General features: G+C 34.7%; 1 protein-coding gene across 1 annotated transcript in view; it reads right to left on the bottom strand.

Moving 5' to 3' along the window:
- LOC149784081 (uncharacterized) overlaps nucleotides 1-19,070 on the bottom strand; it is a 42,590-nt gene extending 23,520 nt beyond the window's left edge. Inside the window, exon 1 of the mRNA XM_089932942.1 lies at nucleotides 17,430-19,070. Within this exon, the coding sequence (XP_089789068.1) occupies nucleotides 17,430-19,018 (1,589 nt within the window). The 5' untranslated portion in view covers nucleotides 19,019-19,070. The remainder of the gene's footprint in view (nucleotides 1-17,429) is intronic.
- Between the last annotated feature and the right edge of the window lie 3,642 nt (nucleotides 19,071-22,712).

Here is a 22,712-nt window from a genome sequence, read left to right as displayed (position 1 = left end):
GTACAAAGACGAAAACGAAGAATTTTCTGATGAAATAAATAAAATTTAGAACGCTTGAAAATATGGATAAAATACGAGTGGCTGAAAAAAGGATAAGGAGTCAAAATCTTTAACTCTCAAGCTGAAATAGTTGACCGATAAGCGCTGCTTATTTCATCAAACGTAGCTTGACAAACATCGACAACGAAATCCAAATAGGAATTATGAAATCGGATTGATTTCAGCCGCTGCCCGGCACTCAATGACCATCTTGAAAACTAACGTTAACGACGATTTTCGTTTCGATTTGGAGCTTGGATTTCTGTTAACAATCCCTCAAGGCGTTAATAATGTGAGTAATCTTAACAAAACTATACAATCGTTAATCACATATTCTTGTCGTGCTTCAGATACCTTTGAACTTGCTTCAAACAACAACGCGATGAAGGCCAGAATCACACTGAAAATGATTTCCTTGTTGATTATTAGTAAGGCTATTTGTAGTGGATCTTTTATAGGATATAACCACGATCAAAACTTTTTTATTGCTCAGTTTCAAAAGCAGGCGAATCATCAGCTGATATAAGAGAAGTAACTACGATTCTGATAAAACTGTTCAATCACCTCCAGATCATATACAGCACGTTGAAGTCAAGTACAAACAATAAACAATTTTGGTCACAATGTTCGACTAGATTAGATAATTCAAGTAAATCAGCGACAGATTATATAGTATCGGATTAACTTTGAAAGCCAAATATAAGGTATCGCGATGACGTTGACTTAATAATCCGATCGTCAACTTGATCATAGCAAGGAAAACGTTACGTACTATTTGCATATGAGATTGCAGTGAACTTTGTTTCTCGAAATTTGATCAGGCATACTGATATAACAATCAAACAAAGAAACGTGTATCGGAGACAACTCGTAGGAGGTTTCTTCGGTCAAATCCTATCTAAAATAGTTGCAAATTTACCAGGAACTGCTAATACAGTAGCAACAGTCACCATTGACGCATCAAACGTTTTTGATAGCGGAGCAGCATCTGCAGCGGGAACTGCAGTAGTCAAAAGAGAACATATATACAATTAAAGGAGCGCTGACGCTACCGAGTGCCGCTGATAAAGCATGTTATGTCAGAAATTGCATTGACGTCAGAAACAGCTCATGCAATGATAACAACAACAAAAAGACGTTGTCTTCGAAGTGAGACGAAATTATAAGAAATTTTTTTTTAACGAAATCGCCACCGAAAACAGATGTTGAAGTGTTTTAGTCTGGCTTAACACTTTGCAATAAAATTGTCTGTTAAAATTTTTCTTGATATGCCTGACGAAGTAACGGCTGATAACTCAAACGAGCCCAATAAGATGAGCATTTGAACTTTCAACACACATGACGTAGTCATGTTTCTGCGGCCACATGAAGCTATACATGAAGTACAGGCAAGTATAAAAAAATTGTCGGAGGCAAATTTGCTGCTGGTACTCAGGTACCACTTATCAATAATGGCTGAGGCTTGTTTAAAATCGCATGATACGAGCTCACCAAACAAACAGGAGAATATATGTTTTCTGAGCCCTTTCCAGTAAAAAGTAGTGTTCTTAATATATTTTCGTTAAGCTATGATCCCTCTAGAATTGTTGCAAGAAATATGTTTTTGTGTAAAGATACTTGTACTGGAGATACTATTTCAAATGAGTTTAAAACTGGGAACGAAGATGATGCTGCAAATGTAAACGGACTAACTTTTTCTCAAGCTGGTATTGATGTCGCATCAAATCATAAAGTTAAAGCGCGCACAGAAAACGCAGCTGGTTGAGTACTTGTTGCAGATGCAATAATAAATGCTATAAGAAATATTAGACGACCTAATTATAATAAGTTCTCTGTTAAACGAAGACGGTTTGCTGACAACTCAAATCATATTACGATGATGCATCCGTTGAGCACGGTATTTTGATTTTGCAGAGACTACAACAATGTTTTTCGGGTAGCAAACATACACTTATACGTGACCGAGCTGATCAAAACGACTCCTTAATGTCAGTTGGTGGTGCTGATGCCGAGTTTGTAATTCCTCCATTAGCGTCCAGGATGCCTCTAATCGTTCCGTCGATCGATAAAACAATCGAAATTGAGGCAATGGATGCTGAATATACTAAATTGTGTATTTCATGCGGAACAAAATTGATCAAACAGTAGTATCAAAATCTACTGATAACACATGATGAACAAAACAGCGCATAGGGCACAGCTGCAAACACACGTATTTCTTGTTTTCAGGGAACACCACATCGAGGATGTTGGTAGAGAATCTGTATCCGAATAAACTCTATCCAATATCCAGAACCAGCAATACAATGTAGTTTTGCAGCTGGAGCTGATATAAACTTGTTTCGTATTTATAGGTTACTGCATTTGTATCGGAAAATATGAACGAGTTTTCGGAATGAATACTGCACGAACTTGTCAGTGCAGTATATCCTTCCGACAAAACGAGTTCATATTTTCCCATACAAATGCAGTAACCTTTTTATTATATGCTCATTAATTCATTCTACCTAAGGTTTAATTATATAAACAAAATACACTACAAGAAACAACGTAAATGAATGAATGCCGTATTCCAAATTAAATACACAAGTGCAGATTTGACATTACAAAATGACATCATTATAAATGCGCACATAGCTCCGCCCAGATAAATTTGAACTTAGTCGCGCGCTCGACAGAACTTTCGAAAGAAAATGGCGTGTCTAGTTAAAAATGAAATTTGCAGTCATATTTTGAATGAATGGGCATTGCAACGACTTTTCCATTTGATGTGGAGTGAATATATTTTGGTATTTTGTTTCGATTCGACGAAAGTTTGTGCTTTTGGACTGGATTCATCTGTGCAAATTATACATGAAATACATCGGATTGAAGTGGCGCGGGAGAAGCATGTTTACGTCTGCAAATGTGTTTCTGTTTCTGTCATTGAATGTTTGAAATCATAACGTGGGAAAAATATAAAGTCTTTCAATTGCAATTTTTAAAAAGACGCTATGGAATTTAATGTGTATTTCATTTTGAGTGCAGTAAGGAGGATGCAATTGCACTTATCATCGAAATTAGAGTACACTTTCGAAATGTGTAATCCAGATTGAAAACCTATGACATGGCTCATGTAATTCGGATTTGCAGAATTAAGAAAAAACATTTTGAGGAAATTCAGGATGTAAAAGTGTAAGTATGTTTTATTTTGCCATTCTTATCACCAGCTAAAGAAAACAGCATATGCCTTGTTATTTGTATGGACATAATCCGTCATTTATATAAGGTAGCTAGCCTAAATCAGTAACATTGTATCAATGCAAAATGTCAAGACAGCTGGGTTTTTCTTGCAGTCCACGAAACATGTTTTAGTTCATTCAGAAACAAAATTTAAACAACCACAAAGTGAAGAGCCTCTTACGCGAGTGTACATAATTTGTTTGCAAATCAAAAGTGCTGGCGTCTGAGTCCATTTTTTATTTACAAAAGAAAATAGTTCCTTCATTCACGTGAATGCTATATGTGTTTTGTCGCGCTCGTTCAGTATCGGGGAATATTGAACGATTCTGTCAATGTAAAGTTAACAGGGAAAAAATGGGTATATAATATGTACATATACTTGATGGAAGCATTGCAGAAATATTCATAGGAGTATATAATGCTTTTTCCAATATTTTATTTTGACCTGTCAAATTATTCAGAGCAAGTTATTGGATCAACTTCAAGACACTTAAAATGTTGCCCAAAGAAATGATTAAAAAACAAATAATCAAAAACGAGAATATATACCGAAGACATAAGTTTAAAATAGTTGATCGAATTCGAATTTCATTATTAAAAACAACTTTTGAAAAAGGATGTACCCCGAATTGGTCTGAAGAAGTATTTGTTGTGGATAAAGTTTGGACGATATTACATGTGACGATCAAGCTAAAATATCTAGCAAATTAAATATTTTATGAAAAGCGGCCCGAAAAATGTTTGGTTAAATGGCGTAGATACATTGACAGTTTTAACAGTTGGATACCTACTAATAGTATAAAATCGTGGGTTTCGAAACCCCAGCTAATTATGGTATTATAAATGTTCTCGTATTTTATCAAAACTGACTTATATTTGATAGTATTGCATGAGGACAACATATACCTTTTTCTCTCAACAGCGATAACTCTCAATCCGCCATCAAGTTTATGATTTTAACAAATATATGATTGAATTTGAAAAAAGAAATTCTGCCAGATATTTTGACGTTTATGAAAGATTTTAACATGTTCCAGAAAAACTGATGTTCTGCTACAGTATAATCGATTTATAAAAATAAAAAAAATGTCTGCCAGATGATACTTGACGTCGTATCTACCAAAGGTCGATCTACTATAATTATTTTTAAACAGCTATTGCAGTTGTTTAAAAATATTATCAGTAATAGATCAGTCGTAATCTTATGTTGCTTTTGCGAGACATAAATATGTTTCAAGATCAAATTCTATTTGATGCGTTGGTCAACTAGTTTGCCTAGCGAATTTTACTGTAGATCGATCCGGTACTACAACAGCGGTTTCATAATTGGAACAGAATCATAATGCATTTGTGCTGTATCATAAGGACGCGATTATGAGATGGTGGCATGTCTGTATCAATTATCAAGCATTAGGCAGAATATTAGGTATCAACAAATTTTAGTTGTCATATCTAAAGAAGATTCTGACATTGACCCTCTTTGAAAACGCGGAGTGTGTCATACCATCAGCAGTATATTTGATTGATGATGGATAAATGGAAAATACTTTACAACCGACGAGATGAAAGGATATTATATTTCTTCACCTGTTTCAAAGTTAGTTGATATCACAGGTTGTAAATTCATAAAATTGTTAGGATTTCCTGCATCAACAGCACGCACGTTTTCCTTTTGTGCGACAAGATGAAGTTTCTTAAGCCTATTATCAGTTCGAATTTTATTCTTATTGTCAATGACAAATTGACTTGGAATTAAGCAATGAAATACTGCGAACATGAACCTATGACAATAATACTTAACTTGCTCAGAATTAACCCTCCAAACACCTAAGCTCGAGTAACCACTTTTGTTTAATAAATACAATAACTTTCTCTGCTTTTATGTTTCTGATCATGCCTTTGTCATTTCCCTCGTAATAAGTGTAATTAGGTTGTGGTTGATATTAGTCCTGCAAGCTCAAGTTTGCGATAATGTTTCGGTAACTTTTTCATTCACATTGTAAACTCTGCTTCCTGTTGATATTTCATCACAAAACAAAGTGTAGATGAAAACCGCGATAACTATTTCAGTATAATTATCATCATCTAGCAATTTAATTTTTATCTTATAACCAGCTGATGTTCTGACACCAAACGACACTTTTGTCTTGAGGTTAATTGTAACGCCCCACTCTTTGTAAACGGTGTGGGTTGATTTGCGGATTGTACCTTCTTTCAAGGTGTCCGCTTTAGTCGTTTCTCGTTATCTAGGAGACGATCAACCTCGCTGTTATTGTCGGGATCAACTAAAAGTATAGGTAGAATAAATAGAGATCTGAGGAGATATATATAACAACGACTCGAGCCCCCGTACATTAAAATCAAAATTCAATCAATTAAATAAACAATGTTGATAATCCAATACATTAGACATGTACAATTCGTTTTCGAATAAACCTTTCCCCGAATTCGAAGCACAAATATATTTATAACAATAGCCGATCTGTTTTACTGATATAATTAGTTCATCATACGATCGAGTGAACAATCGAAGCCATTGCCTTGTACAATAGGATAATCTGCTTAGCTCTGGTTCACTCCAATTTCACTTTAGATGGCCTCTATCCTTTCGCTTTTCCTTTTCCTTCATTTATCTTTCTCTTCTACCTTCCTACTGTCTTGTCTTTCTTCGGCCCTCAAACTTTGTGTGGGTAGGTGAATATGTAAGCATGTAGATACACAGATACGTGGATACGTTGGTGCGAAGGTACATCTGAGGATACGTCTTGTAATAAGTCTGAAGAGCTATTTTCCCCTTTTGCGCTTTCAAGCGTTTGTTGCTTCTACCGCTAAAATTGTGTCCTTCGACCTACCAGACATCCGGTCCATTAGCAAAATGTTTTACAAGAGAATTTCTTTCAAATTGACTCTTGGAGTCCCCTGTACCTTTATTCTTACAGCAAAGCTTAGACTAATTAAAATTTTCGATGGTGGTAATATACGCAGCTAGGAAATTTCGTGTGGGAAACACGCCCCTGTTTAGCGTAACCAATCAGGATGAAATATACTTACCGCCTTTTATAACCGCGCACCAAAATTGTGGCCAGCTAGCCCTTCCACGTTTCCGACTAACGGTTTCTGGAATTTTTCAATTTTGGCACTTCCCCTATGAAATCAAAGTTAGCCGTGTCCCTAATAGTCAGTCTCGCGGTTAAGTAAACAAATGATTAGTTAGCCGTGCCCCTAATAAGTAATCGAATGCTTAACTTAAAAGTTTCTACCTATACCGACCAGACATTATAAATCACTGCAGGATAGCGATTTGACAAGCGCCTGTATCCATCAATCCAAATAAATGTTCTCTGGCCCCAAGCTGATCTGCTTTTCGTAGATCGACAGAACTTTGCCCTATCTTATTAATAGCAACTTCTAACATATTCCCACCATACAAGTTTGTACTTCGGGTGGACGAGGGTGATCCATAGTTCTTTCACTGATGGCATTAGTTCGCTCATCAAAAATGTTGTCATATTATTATATTAACGTTTATGATATCTAACTGAGTTTATATTCATACTTAATGTAAAAAAATAATCAGCCAGTAAATATAAGATGCTGAAATTGCACAGTATCTAAAAAAGCTTAAAGAGAGCTGAAAAAGTTGCTACTGCATTTGCTGTGTTTGTTGTTAGCTGGATATCTAGTAATCAGCTTCTTTTAACGAATTTTTCTTCAGTAAATTTCTATCATCTCTTGCATCATGTTGTGCTAAAAGAACTCGATAAACACATTGGTTTAAAAGCCTGGTGAAGTACAATGTTCTACAACAACAAAAAAACACTGCACGTTACTAATATGCAAAAGAACAAAGAACTTGCCAATCCTGACATAAACACAAAATCAACACGAGTACTAGTAGGTACCAATTTAAAATCTTTATCAGATGAAATATACAGAGAAGTCTGGGAAAAAAGCTGAGCAATATACTGCATTACGTTTGTCATTGAAATATGAGTCAGTATCTGAAATTTTGTTTCATACTCGGAAATATAAGCCGTTGCAAGAATTTTCTTATATAGAGCTGCTACATAAAATCAAAGACACAAAATGTTGCGTTAACGTAAAAAATGAGGACAGTACATATATGAGAGATTGCAGATATTACTGTCACAAGCATGATGAAAATTATGTCGGTATTGTTGAAATATGTTAAATATTAGATCAATGAACTCCCAGGAACTGGGCCCTTGCTCTGGAAAGAACATTGTCTTATAGCATGGTTTTAATAGTTGGAAGGATAAGAATATGTGTCAATAAGTAGAGCAATTATCAAGAAAGGGTGTACACAAAGGCAAGGTCACAAAAGTAATTTTAACTGAAATCAGTGACATGTCATGTAAAAAAAACAGACTTCATGTTTGATTCTGGAGCTAATGAGCAGGTGGTGGAGGCAATTAAGCAGTGGGAGCAATACTCAAATCTGAGTACCACACGGAGGTTCTGATCAGCTCGTTTTTACATTTTTGAGTTGATAAAGTAAATATTGAAACGAACGGTATACAAGAGATTTCCAATATAGACAAATGTAAAAAGTACTCAGAGGAAGTCACCAGTGTTTATGAACATTGAAACAGAACAGATGAGAAACAGATCAATCTCTTTTATACTCAAATGTTATTAACGTCAGACCTCTTTTGGGAAATTAGAAATGCCCGGATTAAAAACAGATATTTCCACACAAATATCATGCAACAATTATGCAAAGAATACCTGAAATTTCATGTTTTTCCCAAACTTAAATGACATTCTCCATTTTGATAATTCTGAACATCCAAAAGATTATTTACCTTTCAGTGAACCGCTATGGTGGTTTGTGGTTAAAGAGTCCGCCTCGGATACGAAAGATCGTGGGTTCGATCCCTGGCCAAGTCATACCAAAGACTTACAAAAATGGTACTAACAGCGACCTCGTTTGGCGCTCAGCATTAAGAGGCTGGTGTTAGTACTGGTCGGCCTGGTGTCAGCATAATGCGACTGGGTGGGACATCATGACACATGTCGGCGGCATGATGCTCCAGTGCTAGACATCTCTATAAACTGCCATACTGCAGACATCGTAGCAATATGACTGTAAAATTGTTAAAGCTACGTTAAAAGTCTGAAACACACACACACACACACATATTTACCTTTGAACATGTTTCACTATGAGAATGAGGATACTAATATAATTTGCAAACAATTCGTAAGAATATTTGTACATTATGTAAGGCATAATATGGGCAGAGGTGGAGTCCAGGGCTCCCATTTTGGCTAAAATAGGAGTCCCACCATTAAAAGTTGCAGTCCCTTCTTTCCTACATAATCAACACAGACGTGGGTGCATCTATTTTAAGATGGAAAGGTTTTCTTAAAGTAATCAGTCACTTTAATACAGCTTCATTGCAAAAGTGCATTGACAGGACTGTAGGTTTATTGTTTATTTATTCGTCTACGTCCTTGTATTAATTTTAGGCAATAGTTAAATAGTATCTGATCTGCTGTTTTTGCCCCGTAGTTTCGCAAATACGTGTCAAGTCGGAAACACCTTAGACCTTAATGCGCATCTCGTGAAATCCACAACATAGCATTGTCCCATAATATTTCTGACCTACATAATTTGCATTTTAAAGTTAAATCTTTAATAAAAATAACTTTGGCTTTGCTTTCAATAATTTGTATATTTGTTTGAAAATATTTGCCCGATGATTTACAAAAACAGACAATCTAATAAACTGGTACATCCCAGACTTAGAATAATCAGCCATTATTTCCTGTTAGGCCTACTGGGTCATTTACAATTTCAAACTAATTTGATGACGAAAAAGTGTACAAAAAGCAGTTTATATATATCCAGATCGCCGATTCTGATCTTAATACACATGTTTGTATGTTTTATCATCAAAGGATATCATACAGGAAATTGATAGTTGCTACCTTACTCGGAAAAGCGTTAATGGTCAGTCAACTATCAAAACATATACTTGTGAATGGGCAAGATTTTGTTTGCCAACGTAATTGATATCAAAATTAGGCATAGCTAATGATGTGTTGATGAATACATTTCGCTACAACACTAGAACTAAGTGGAGTAGGACGATGGGCATTTTTTTAAAATGTACGGTCAGTTAATGTACCAGTTAAGTAGCTCTTGTTCGTCCATCAGAGTGATGCTGAATTTTGTCAATCCAAGTAAGGACTTATTCCAAACACTAAGCTAGGCATCACACACTTTCTTACACTTAGCTACTGTCCTCAATTCTAGCAGCTTTACCACTCTTCTGAATCTTGTTACAATCTTCATAAGTTTGCCACTTAACCCAAAAAATACTTATCCATATTTACGAATTTCATTTTAAGTCTCATCATGTCTCGATTCATAGGTCACGTGCACTACTTATTCCGATACATTCAGAAATGAACACAATAATAAAAGCTAAAGTTGCTTATTTGATGTACTTTTATAAACGACCGAATGTACATCGCTGGGTCTTTCTGAATCTAAATTCAATCACTGTAAATATAAGTACATCTTACCACCCGGACACCAGTCAAAGTCTTTGAAATTTCCGCCCAGCTATTGCATCATGTATTTTATGTACTCTTTTAGTGGCAACATGTGTGTTCATCAAGGGTTCATTCCGTCACTGAATTCTGTCATTGTAAATATCAGCATAACTAATTTGATCAACACATTTTTTCACAAAGCAGGTGGCTGAAGCAGGACTGGTAAGTCTTTGTATTTTGCCGCACACCTATTAGATGCGTACGGAAGACTCCCGCCTCAGTGATTTTCTGCGTCCCAGTTCAAGAATTGGCGTTCAAATACGCGTAATTAAGCGTTTCCGAGATCTCTGATGGGTTTCATTTGGTTCAAGCTTTCAAGTAGTGTATAAACACTAATACAATTTAAAAAAATGTTGTTTTTTTCCTTCTAAAACAATGTCCAATTAGAGGATACAACTTTCTCATCTTTAAATATAAAAAGATCAGGATTCAAAGTGAAAAAAGATATCAAGAATCTAACTTTTGAAAAAGAATCCTTTATTTTGTCTTTTCTAAGATTTACAAATTATAGTCTACTGTACTTAGCTAGATATGTGTATATAAATAGTTTACAATTTAAAAAAATACAAATTATCAGGAATAGTGATAGGATGTGTTCACAGATCCTTTAGATCATGTTTCTTTAATATGAATCTTATGAATTTTAACAAAGTTATTGCAAAAATCATTACATCTTGGAAGTGGCCATTTTGTGTTTATGTTCTAAAATTTCTTTGTCTTCATAAACATATTATCTGTATGTGTATTTCACAGTTTATATTACAAATAAACTGCTTTCTTTCAGCATAGAAATAATTTTACCTACTTAAAATTAAAATCAATACATTTAATAGATTAATGTTAGCAAATCATCACAAACAAAAAACGAAGCCAAGTATTTGAAAATATTTTCTATAACTCTTAACAGATACCACTGTCTTCCAAACCAGTCTGCATGGGCACACTATCCAAAATCGGATGGTAAACAACATTTGGCAGAGGCGCTTTCCTTGTGGCAATAATGTAGAAATAGATAAAGTGTAGCTAAATGCTAACAGCAAAGTTACTCAACTAAACCTACCAAACTAAAACCTAAAACATAGTATATTCTTTAATGTCAATTCTCCAGTATGTATCATTTCATGCTATTTGATTACAATGCTCTTCCAAAACATTGTATTACTAACTTCATTCTCAAATGAGCCGACAAACAAACACCCTGAACTGTATGTTAATTGCTGAATTGAAAAATGTTATACACGTGCGAGCAAACAGTCAGAACATTTGAATGCAAACTTCACATCAACGTGCGTTAACACAGGTTGCTAGAAACAACAAAATATACTCAAAAACTCAAACAGAAAAAAATTATACATGCCAATGTCCAGAAAGGTATAACATTAATTATTGCTGTCATAAGTGGCAAAAAAGTGTAATTTTGGGTGTTACAACTGTAATTTCTATATAACATGCCAGAATTACAGCATGTATGAATAATATCAATTACTGCTGCTAACCTGGTTCTGAAGATGATGAAAATTCTTGCCACAAAGGGCAAAATCCATATCAGTTAGAACCACAATACAAGCACAAAAATATACTGAACAATTCATGTTACCTCTGCACTCATTAACTATTCTACATGTGTAAATTTTGCTGAATGATCGCTGAGAAATTAGACCCTGCTATAAGCATATTGGGCACACTTGAAGTAGCTAAATGTCCAGATAAGAAGAACCAGTAGTTTTCATAGAGTTTAATTTTTCTACATTCTTTACACCACTGACATATAGCTCTCGTCTGTCGTATAGAGTCAGACTGAATATTGGCAATTCAAGGAAATGCCTTATTCCAAATATTAAGCCCAGGCCTCACACACTTTCTTAAACCTGGCTACTGTTAAATTTAAACTATCAATTCTAGCAAGTTTTTCACTCTTCTGAATCTCATCGCAATCATCGTCAATTTGCCGTTTATCCCCAAAATACTTATTCAAATTTTGCAAACAGCATTTTGTCTGAGTCTCGACATGACTTGATTTCGAGGTCACGTGCACTACTTATTAGTCTCCACAAGGAAATGAACAAAATAATGAACTCTAAAGTTGTTCACCTGAAGTACTCTTAAAGTATGACCACGTGTACCTCTCCATGTCTTCATGGTTCAGAATTCATTGTCAATATCAGCTGTAAATATCAGCACATTACCCACCACTCAGCAGCTAATATAAGTCTCTGAACTAGCCACTACTAGGTCATGTTCTTTTAATGTACCGTTATAGTGACATCTGGAGACCTTAGTGCCACTGGGTTCTGTCATTGTAAATATCAGCAATTGATCAATTGATCAACACGTTTTCCCACTCAGCAGGTGGTTGAAGCAGGACTAGCAATTCTTCGAATTTGCAGCCCAGCTATTGTGTGCGTATGGAGGACTAATGCCTAAGTGATTTTCTGCATCCCAGAAAAAAAAAACCTTGTGTCCTAACAGGCGTGAATAAGCGTTTCCGAGACTTTTGGATGTAGGTGATATACCCATATTTTGTAACGTCATATTACTGAAAATAAGTTTGTTATATTCAAAAACCAAAATAAATTTGATTGTAGTGATTTTTATAGGGATTATTTTTATTTTTCTATTTATAGCTCTATTGGTGTAATGAAGTCACTCGCTTAGACAGCTTTTGCATCATTTTTGTATGTCTGTTACATCTTCTGAATGATAAATTCAAAGACTTTTCTCAAACTTTCAAACACCACAGATTTCCAAAACCTATTTTTGATAACCTTTTGTATACAAGTTATCTTATATGCGAAAACAATGATGAAATTCAAACTATAATTAATTTCCCCAAAATCGCTCTACAATGATCTGGAAGATAGGTTAACATTCATTGTTATTTCAGAAATATCAAACTTATGCATCAGATTTAATATTAATTGTTCCCTTAACAGACATCAGCACTGCTTTTAAGTTTAAATGCATTAATATAGTTGTTGGCTTTTTTTCTTGAATCATTTAGGAAAGAGACGCCACCGCTATCATCTTTTCCTCTACTATTCTCCTAAGAGCATTTGACTCTGACAAGCTCAATGAGTCCTTTTAAATCTGCTTCTTCTGCCTTCTGAATAGAGGAAGCATGTACGCTGGCAATGTCAGCCTTGAGACGCAGCTTTTTTGGGCTTAAATTCTTCCACTTCATTCCTGTTTCTTTGCTTTTATAATTTTTCTCTTCATGATCCTCCTCTGCTTTTTTCTTATCCAGATAGAAGACCCTTATACTCTAGGTCAGACAAAATGGACTCAAACTTGTCCACCAATCTTCAGAACAACCATGACCAAGAAATTGTGAAGTGATATAATATGTGCTAATTTTGTTGCAGTCCCAAATCCATACATGCAAGTCCATTTCCGTCTCCTGAATATCTTTGTTCTTAGTCTCATTTAACAGAAGGACATACAAGTTGGTCTCTCTCACTTTTGTCAACAACTGATTAGTATAAAAGGTGCTATTCCAAACACACAAAAATAGTTTGCCATGCTTTCACTGCCTGAAAGCTGTTCAGCAACATACTGTCAGGAAACATTGCTTTTAAAATAGTGTTGATGCCCCCGCAAGACTTCAGGCTGTAGTGGCTGTCAATACATTTCATTGTCCAGAGAACTTTCGTTCGTAGTACTTAAAATTTAGTGCAAAATGCATTTAAACTTGTCTTTAAAACATAAGTTGCTAGAGCTGATTTGGTAGGCTGCTTTGTACGCGTCATGCCATCTGCTGCTGGCTGTGAAAAGTATCCACTTACTGGCATGACTTGTTCTGCAGATATTTTACTTTGTTGGTGCTTATTTCCTAGAAACAAACTAAAAGTAATTATCATTGCTAAACTGTCAATGATTAGACAAGAATGTTATCCGAAGGCAATAGTCATGATGCATTGTCAAAGCAATTATATCACTTAGTTTACTGAATTTATTAAAATTAATGTTCAACCTTCATTTATATATTAAAACAAGGGACAATTTTATGCAGAACTAAATTTTCATGATTTTTATCTCTTAAACGTGTTTAATAAATTGATAGTATAAGTTAATTTATATGGGCCCTCTTTTCAATTTGCCATGTCTCATAAATCATCAAATTAAAGGATATTTTATTTTAAACTGCAATAATTATGAGCTATCGTTATTTTTCCCAAAAACTATCAATAGCTTACACTTCTGTATCTTTGTTCCACTAAATGAAAAGCATGTAGTTATTGTGTACTAATCTGCATCTTCCATTTGGCATGATATGCAAAGGCTCCTTCTCCCATTGAAGCCAAGTTGATCGTTTTTATACACAATGTACAAAACACCTTTCATTTACATGTTTTAGCCTTTTTCTGCCACTCCTGGTATTTCTCTTTTTCAAATCAGATATCAAATAAAAGATCAAAGACCTGGCATTTTTAAACACGAGGTGAAAACCAAACCAAAGATGTAAATTGGCTGAATTGTTTTTTTGAATCCTCAAGCATGTGTTACTTTCATGAATTTTCTACATAGAGTGAACGCTTGTTCAATGTAACCAAAATTCAACTGGCTGAACAGTCTTGTCAAATAAAATCGTGAATTAGTGTACTGAACATTTCAATTGGCCAAAGCTGATCGACTCGTCCAATCAAACTGAATGATTCATCAAAAGAAAGAAGCCAGAAAAACTGACTAAATCCAAATCTAACGACCTTAGGCAATTTTATTTGTGATTATGATAAAAATAATAATAATGAGGACTTTGTATAACGATTAATCTTTAGAATCTCTAAGTGCTTTACAACATTAGAAAACACCTAAAAACATATAAATGATAGGATTCTGAAAAACAAACACCATGAAATTAGAAAACAAAAACCATGCTGAAAATAGTTATGGTGCAGACTTCCTTTGATGAAGGGTGCATTGGTTTTATTGAAGAATGTAGCCGGCTTACTTTGATGTAGAGTGCATGTGATACAGAAGGCATCAATCAGGCCCAATAAATGCTTGTTTTTTATTCCAGCAGCAATGAAAGTTGAATGGGCCTCCCATCAAAAGAAAGAAACCAAGAAAATTAAACTACATCCAAATCTAACAACTTTGGACAATTTTATTTGTGATTATGGACAGAAATTAAAATGTTTGGGTTTATTTCAATTTTCAAGGACTTTTAAAGGCCTCAGGGTAATATGCTCCATTTTCCCAATTTTCAAGGCCTTGAAAATGCTACCTCATTTTTCCCAAACTGTCAAAGTCCTACAAAAACTGTTTGAATGCTGCCTCTCCAATCAAGGCAAATTAACTATGAGAGAATTATGTCACAACAAGGATTGTGCCAGAAAGTGGTAAAAAAATAATTCATAAAAAATTGCTTAGATACTTGGCAAAGATCATGGGAACCTCTTCTACTGACTGACTTCAGAGTGAAAATATTCTGATAAAACTGTATTTTAGAGCAGCAAGATGCAGGTATATAAATGAAGTAATAAATAAAATATCCCCATCTTGACAATCTGCAATCATACATTTTGCATCTGTTGATGAGAGCAAAATAATTAGAAAATTTAGGCTATTTTATGCCGCCATCTTGCTACATCATCATAATCACTTTCCTTGAAACAGTTGTATGCAGTTTTAACAGCATTAAGAGCAACAAAATATATCATAATGAACTTAATGAACAAAGAAAAAAATGGGCCAGAAAAATGTACCTTTAAGATTGTGCAAACTGTAAGACCCGGAAATATTAATCATGATATAACTCATCATGTCGACCAAACCATGTACTATTTATTGTTCTGTATAATTACAAGAAATACACCAGGAAGAAAATAACAGCCTACATATAATAAAACATGCTAAAACCATTTTATTACAGAGATACAGAAAGCGATAAAGGTTCACATTTTGAAACTATGAGTCACAATTTCAGTGTAATCATCATTTTATGCTAAATCAATTGCTTTAGATGGGGACATTTTATTGTGGTGCTCAAATAGTTCCCTAAACATCATGACTGGAACACATGAAACTACATCAGTAAAGCATGGCACAGATATTGAGATTTGAGTACAAGAACTTGCACACTATTCAGTGTTCATGTCTGCAGAGATCCAAATTTTTTACATGCAGAACCAAATGTGACTACAATCAGGAGTGCCGATTTGTTCAAGTAGCATAAGTTTCCTCTGAATCAAAGGTAACATAGTTAAATTAGACCATTAGTTGTAGTGATCTTAATGTTAGAATTGGTGTTTTTTGAAGAAGGGATGCTCTGTTGTTGCTGATTAATATAGACCTGTTTGATTCTGTACAAATTTCAGTTACAGGGCCACTGTTTTGTTGACCAACATACCACATTACTGTTTTTGTATTATAAGAGGTGTATTTAAGTTGGGATTCAGTACTTGCTTTGTACTTATGCTTAATGCAGCAAAATTTGTCCATGTGCAGCAAGTACTATACTGCTTTGTCCATATCTTCTGGAGTACTTATTTTTGGTAACTCTAATAACTAACCCATACAAAGTCATTATCTTTATAAAATCTCATGTTATATGCAGAACTGTTTGACATCAATACATATATATTATATCTCCATCCATTTATTTATTTTCCTTCTATTTAAATTTTTCACAGAGTTATGGATTTAACAACATCATATGCAATGTTTTATCTTAATTTCTTTGACTATTATAGATCATCTAACATCTTAGTTGGGAGTTCATGCCATTGTTATATGAGTAATAAATGTAGTTTTAAAAAAAATACTATGGCCAGTTGATATAGAAGATTGTTTTTTTTTTCCATGTGCATATCTGACCAATGACTACTGGCAAATAGTACAGATCAGATTAAAAAATAAAATGTTTTAAGAATTTTTAAGTATGAAAATGTTAATCTTGTGTATGTTCCACAGACAACTGGGTCCAATTATATATCCAATGTCAAGTTACTTCTTTATGTCAAGTTTCACAGAAAGATTCAGTTAAAAATGCAGTAAAATGAGATTTCTGTATTGTTAGTGTTGTTTGTCTTTAGATCAACTTGTAATTTGTGGAAAGAGAGAACAGCAACTTAATTATAAGCACAACCGTTTCAATGTGTTGGTTTTTTTTCATCATTTTTGAGGTATGTTTTAGAAATATTCATTAAATGAAAGATCAAAGGTATGCAACCAGTGCATATAAAATTTTCTTAACATATATTCAATTTTTGGCATATATGTAACACATTTGGGATCCATAATCTCAGCCAAACACTTAGATATAAACTTTGTTTACTTATTGTTATTATGATTAAAACATATGTAAATTACAATATTGGGGTGTACACCAATATATACATCCAAAATATGCAAATTATTGAATATTTAGATGTGTATTTTCGTTCTTTTCAGTTTTCAGCATTTATACATATATTAACCATTGTAACACCACATCCTGTGCCACCTTAAAGCACCACTTTTCCCAAACATGTTAGCAGAAACTTCACATCTGAAGGGCAATATCCAGCTTGTAACATTTGTATGGTTTATCTCCAGTATAATTCACCATGGGAGCCTATAAAACAGTCTAAATATTTTATCACAAACTTGACATGTGAATGGTTTCGTCACCTGTATGTTTCTTCCTGTGAGCCATCAAATAACTACTTCGTCTAAATATTTTATCACAAATTTCACATTTGAATGGTTTGTCTCCAGTATGTACCCTCATGTGTACCTTCAAAGCAGAACTTTGTCCGAACCCTTTATCACAAACTTCACATTTGAATGGTTTATCTCCAGTATGTGTTCTCATATGATTATTAAGAGCACCTTGCGTCCTAAACATTTTATCACAAATTTCACATTTGAATGGTTTGTCTCCAGTATGTACCCTCATGTGTACCTTCAAAGCAGAACTTTGTCTGAACCCTTTATCACAAACTTCACATTTGAATGGTTTATCTCCAGTATGTGTTCTCATATGAATATTAAGAGCATCATGAGTCCTAAACATTTGATCACAAATTTCACATTTGAATGGTTTGTCTCCAGTATGTACCCTCATGTGTACCTTCAAAGCAGAACTTTGTCTGAACCCTTTATCACAAACTTCACATTTGAATGGTTTATCTCCAGTATGTGTTTTTATATGATTATTAAGAGCACCTTTCATCCTAAACATTTTATCACAAATTTCACATTTGAATGGTTTGTCTCCAGCATGGATCCTCATGTGAGCCTTTAAATCAGAACTGTGTCTGAACCCTTTAGCACAAACTTCACATTTCAATGGTTTATCTACAGTATGTATTCTTATATGATTATTAAAAACACTTAGAGTCCTAAAAGTTTTATCACAAACTCCACATTTGAATGGCTTCTCTCCAGTATGTGTCCTCACATGTATCTTCAAAATAGAAGTCTGATTAAACGTTTTATCGCAATAGTCACATTTGAATGGTTTATACCCAGTATGTGTCCTCAGGTGTGTCTTCAAACTAGGTTTGTGTCTAAACATTTTATTACAATGTTCACATTTGAATGGTTTTTCTCCAGTGTGTATCCTCATGTGGACGTTCAAATGACTACTGCATTTAAACATTTTCTCACAGACTTTACATGTATGTGGTCTATCTCCAGTATGTAACATCATGTGGATTTGCACCTGACTCCTTTGGCTAAACATTTTATTACAATGTTCACATTTGAATGGTTTTTCTCCAGTATGTAACCTCATGTGGATATTGAAATGACCCCTCTGATTGAACATTTTACCACAGACTTTACATTTGAATGGTTTTTCTCCAGTATGTATCCTCATGTGGACGTTCAAACTACCCCTATCTCTGAACATTTTATCACAATGTTCACATTTTGACGGTTTCTCTCCAGTATGTATCCTCATGTGGACGTTCAAATGACCCCTATCTCTAAACATTTTATCACAATCATCACATCTGAATGGTTTATATCCAGTATGTAACTTCATGTGGACCTTCCATTCCCTCATGTAACTAAACATTTTATCACATAGTTCACATTTTAATGCTTTTTCTCTAGTATGTATCCTCATGTGACTCTTCAAACTACCCCTGACATTAAACATTTTATCACAAACTTCACATCTGAAAGGTTTATCTTTAGTAGGAATCTTTATGTGACTCTTCAAATTACTACTATATGCAAACATTTTAGCACAAACTTCACCCCTGATTTGCTTAATCTTCAGCAAGAGTCTTCAATTCGACTCTTCAATTTAAAAGAAAAATAGTATTTGTACGGTCAGACTATTAACCGGAGCAATGAGGAACAAACTGTCAAGTCCGGAACAAAAAATGAAAATACCCGAACAAAGAAAAATATATCTAAATAGTCGAAAATCTCAAAGCAGTTTAGCGAGATGTTTTTGATTTATTCGAGACGGGTATCTGCAAAATAAACCTGACCAAAGATCCATGAGCTTTTTTTCTTCAAATAAAAAATAATTGTATATACTGATCTCGTGATTGAGCATTCAATATTAAACTTGATACATGATCCCGAATACATTTCCAAGTAAATCGTCCTTTTCAGATATTGTGAAACAAGCATATAGACTGAGTGACAGTCACGGACATTTCTGATATATAAAGCAGTGTGGATAGCAAAAACAAATGAACATAACAAATGACAGTACCAAAGTGCAAAAAGAACTTCATTTCGTAAAAGAAGAAATAAGTCCGAAAAGAACTCGCAATTTATTTTGTTACTTTATCATATATAATATTTTTTTATAAATGAATTATATTGACAAAACACACTGATTAATTTATTTAAAACATGGATTTTAGCAGCAGGGAAGTCGAACAGACCACTTGGTTGAATAAAATTTGCTGAAAACAAAACATCATACGAAGAAAAAAAAATAAAGTCACAAACATCTTAGGGGATATTTTATAATGTAATTGTGTTTTTTTTTCTTCGTATGTAGTTTGTTTACATATATGAGATCGCGCTTTCCCTGTTGCTATTAATTTAAAAAAATATTGTTATAATAAAATGGTACATCCAGAATATTATACTGCAAGAATAGCTCGAGAACGATTAGAAGCAATTAAGAAATTTCTTCCTGTTAGAGAGTCATTTACGAAAACTTACGAGCGCAGCAGGAAGCACAAGTTGAGTACGAGGAAGACACTAAAAAGTTATTTAAACCGGTCACTGCAGCTACTGAAAAAGTTAGAACTGTCATCAAAGAAGGTCTTCTTCCAGGATCAAAAAGCAGCAGGGAAGTTTAACAGACCATCTTTTCCAACCAAAATAAACGTTCCTACGAGAACTTTCTCCGTAGAAGCCTCGGAATTCAAAAATAAAGCCTTCCACGAGATCCAATTTTCGCGTATTCCAGACTCGGTGCATCAGGTGGTCACGCCGAGTGTGTCATAAAATATAATATCCGAGACAGAAAATAAACTAGGCGGAATAAATTTTTTGTTTTTGTTGTCACGCGTGGGCTGCTTTGGTTCATTTTACGTCACATTAAAATAATATAATTAAAAATAATATGAGTTCGAGTACCGGTACAGTTGGAGAACCGCATTCTGCTAGATTAGCGCGAGAACAATTAACAGCATTAAGGAGACTTATTCCCACGAAGGAATTATTCAAAAAAAATGTGCGTGAATACGAGGACACAGAGCAGGGATTTACCGAGTTATCATCAAAATTGTTAAAGCCAGTCACGGAAGTAACCGAAAGAGTCTTTTTTGGCGACGAGGAAGATCCGGATATTAGGAAACGTGGAATTCTTCGTGTTGAGAGGCATTGAGGAACATTCACGAGTATTACCGGATCGACTAGCAATACTAGCACAACATCACAGGCGACCACCAGGAGGAGGGCCACCAGGAGGAGGGCCCCCTGGAATTGGTTTTAAAGTAAAAAGGAAAAAAACTGGAGCAAAATCGTTCGATCTCGAAAATATAAGAGGAAATTTTAACGATGAGGGATGGCAAATGATATCACAGCCGCTTTCGACGATTTATAATATAGATAAATTTGGCGAACTTGCGGAAAATTATTTTGATGATCGAGAAATATATTTAACGGAAGAAGGGAAAAAAAGAATCAGAAATCGTGAAGTTTGGTATAAAATGTTATATAAAGCTTACACGGGAAAATCACAGGTGAGAAAAACGGATCCATATTACAAAAGATTTTTTAGAGCTGCACAGAAAACATATAATAAAAATAAAGAACAGGCGGAATTACCAAAAATACCTAAATCCTCACGAAGAAAAGCAAAACCAAAAGAAAAAATTCAACCACAGGAGTTTGAATTTCAACCACAGGAGTTTGAAGAAGAAATTCAACCACAGGAGTTTGAAGAAGAAATTCAACCACAGGAGTTTGAAGAAGAAATTCAACCACAAGAATTGGAAGAAGAAATTCAACCGCAGGGATCAGGAGCAAGAATTCAATCACAAGAATTGAAAGAAGAATTTCAACCACAGGAATTAGGAACTAGGCCAAAGGAAAGAAGTCAACCTCGGAAAAAATAAAAAAAATCGAAAAAATCGAAAAAATCGAAAAAAGATAAGAGCGACCTAGAACCAATACCAGAAGAAGAAATTCAACCACAGGAAGAAGAATTAACCGAGGAAGAACTAAGAGCTATTCCAAGAAGATTATATGATCCTAGTAATCCGCCTGCTGATACTTATTTGAAAAAAGAACATATTGATAAGCTCAAAGATGATTTTACAAGATTGAAAATTGCTTCGGATTATTCTCCAGCGAATAAAAGAATATACTTGCGAAAAAAATTCGTTGATTTATTCGGACCAGGAACATGGCCGGCGATAATTTATTTTACTAATTTAAGAAGGCCAATAGATTTATACGATCTCGGATATTTAAATTTTAAAAAGGAGGTTGATGAATACAAAAAATTACAAGAATCAAAACCTAAAACAGGAAGCGGATATACTATTTGTCCTGACAGCGTTGTTAACGATGTATCTCGCCTCGAAATACTAATAGGAGGAAAACGAGCTGGAAATGACTCTTCTGAAATAATCAACGAGGCCTCCGATATTTGCCAGCGATTATTTCGCGGCGGTGTTATTAATTCTTACATTTATAAAGAGCTCGTTGACGAACTTATCGATTAAAACAATACACTTGAAATAACATGATAGTTCATAAACATCAACGCAGACCTAGACAGGTCCGCGTAGGTAACTCTCGATTGCCCGTATACAAATATATCCACGGCAATGGATTAGGCGACATCGTTAAAAGTTTCGTTACAAGAGTAGTCCCTAAAATTGGACCCACAGCTAAGCAAATGGCGTCAAAAGCAATAGGAAAGATCGGCGAGACTGTTATTTCTGGCGTTGGTAATTTGGCCAGTAAAGGCTTCGATGTTGTCAAAAACAAAATATCAAATTTAATGCGTAAAAAAAATCAGCCTGTCAAATTACCTAGCACCAGTGAAATGCCCGCTGATGTCAGTAAAGCTATAAACGACGCAGCAAATAAAAAAATAAATGACCTAGCAAAGGAAGTTGCAAATACAAGTTTCATATCGGGTAGCGGTCTTCGTTTTAGACGATAATTCTTAATAATAAATGTTCGCACAAGTGTCAAACGAAGTGTTCGACATGGACGAACCTGTAGGCAAGGACACATCCGTGCGTGATTTCCAGTATTTCTCGTACGACGCAGTTGAACCAAACACACCTAATCGCTTGGAAATTCAAGTTCACGATACGACAAGATATTTTCTCCCATCTGAGGCATATATCGAAGTTGTCGGGGAAGTTGTTAAAGCGGATAATACCGCTTATGGAGCAGATTTTAGAGTCGGATTTGTTAACAACGGCATCATGGCATTATTCAAA

This window comes from Sinohyriopsis cumingii, chromosome 14 (genome assembly GCF_028554795.1).
Source record: "Sinohyriopsis cumingii isolate HCF-2022 chromosome 14, ASM2855479v2, whole genome shotgun sequence".
Classification (NCBI taxonomy): Eukaryota; Metazoa; Mollusca; class Bivalvia; order Unionida; family Unionidae; genus Sinohyriopsis; species Sinohyriopsis cumingii.
This window is presented reverse-complemented; position numbering and strand designations above follow the sequence as displayed.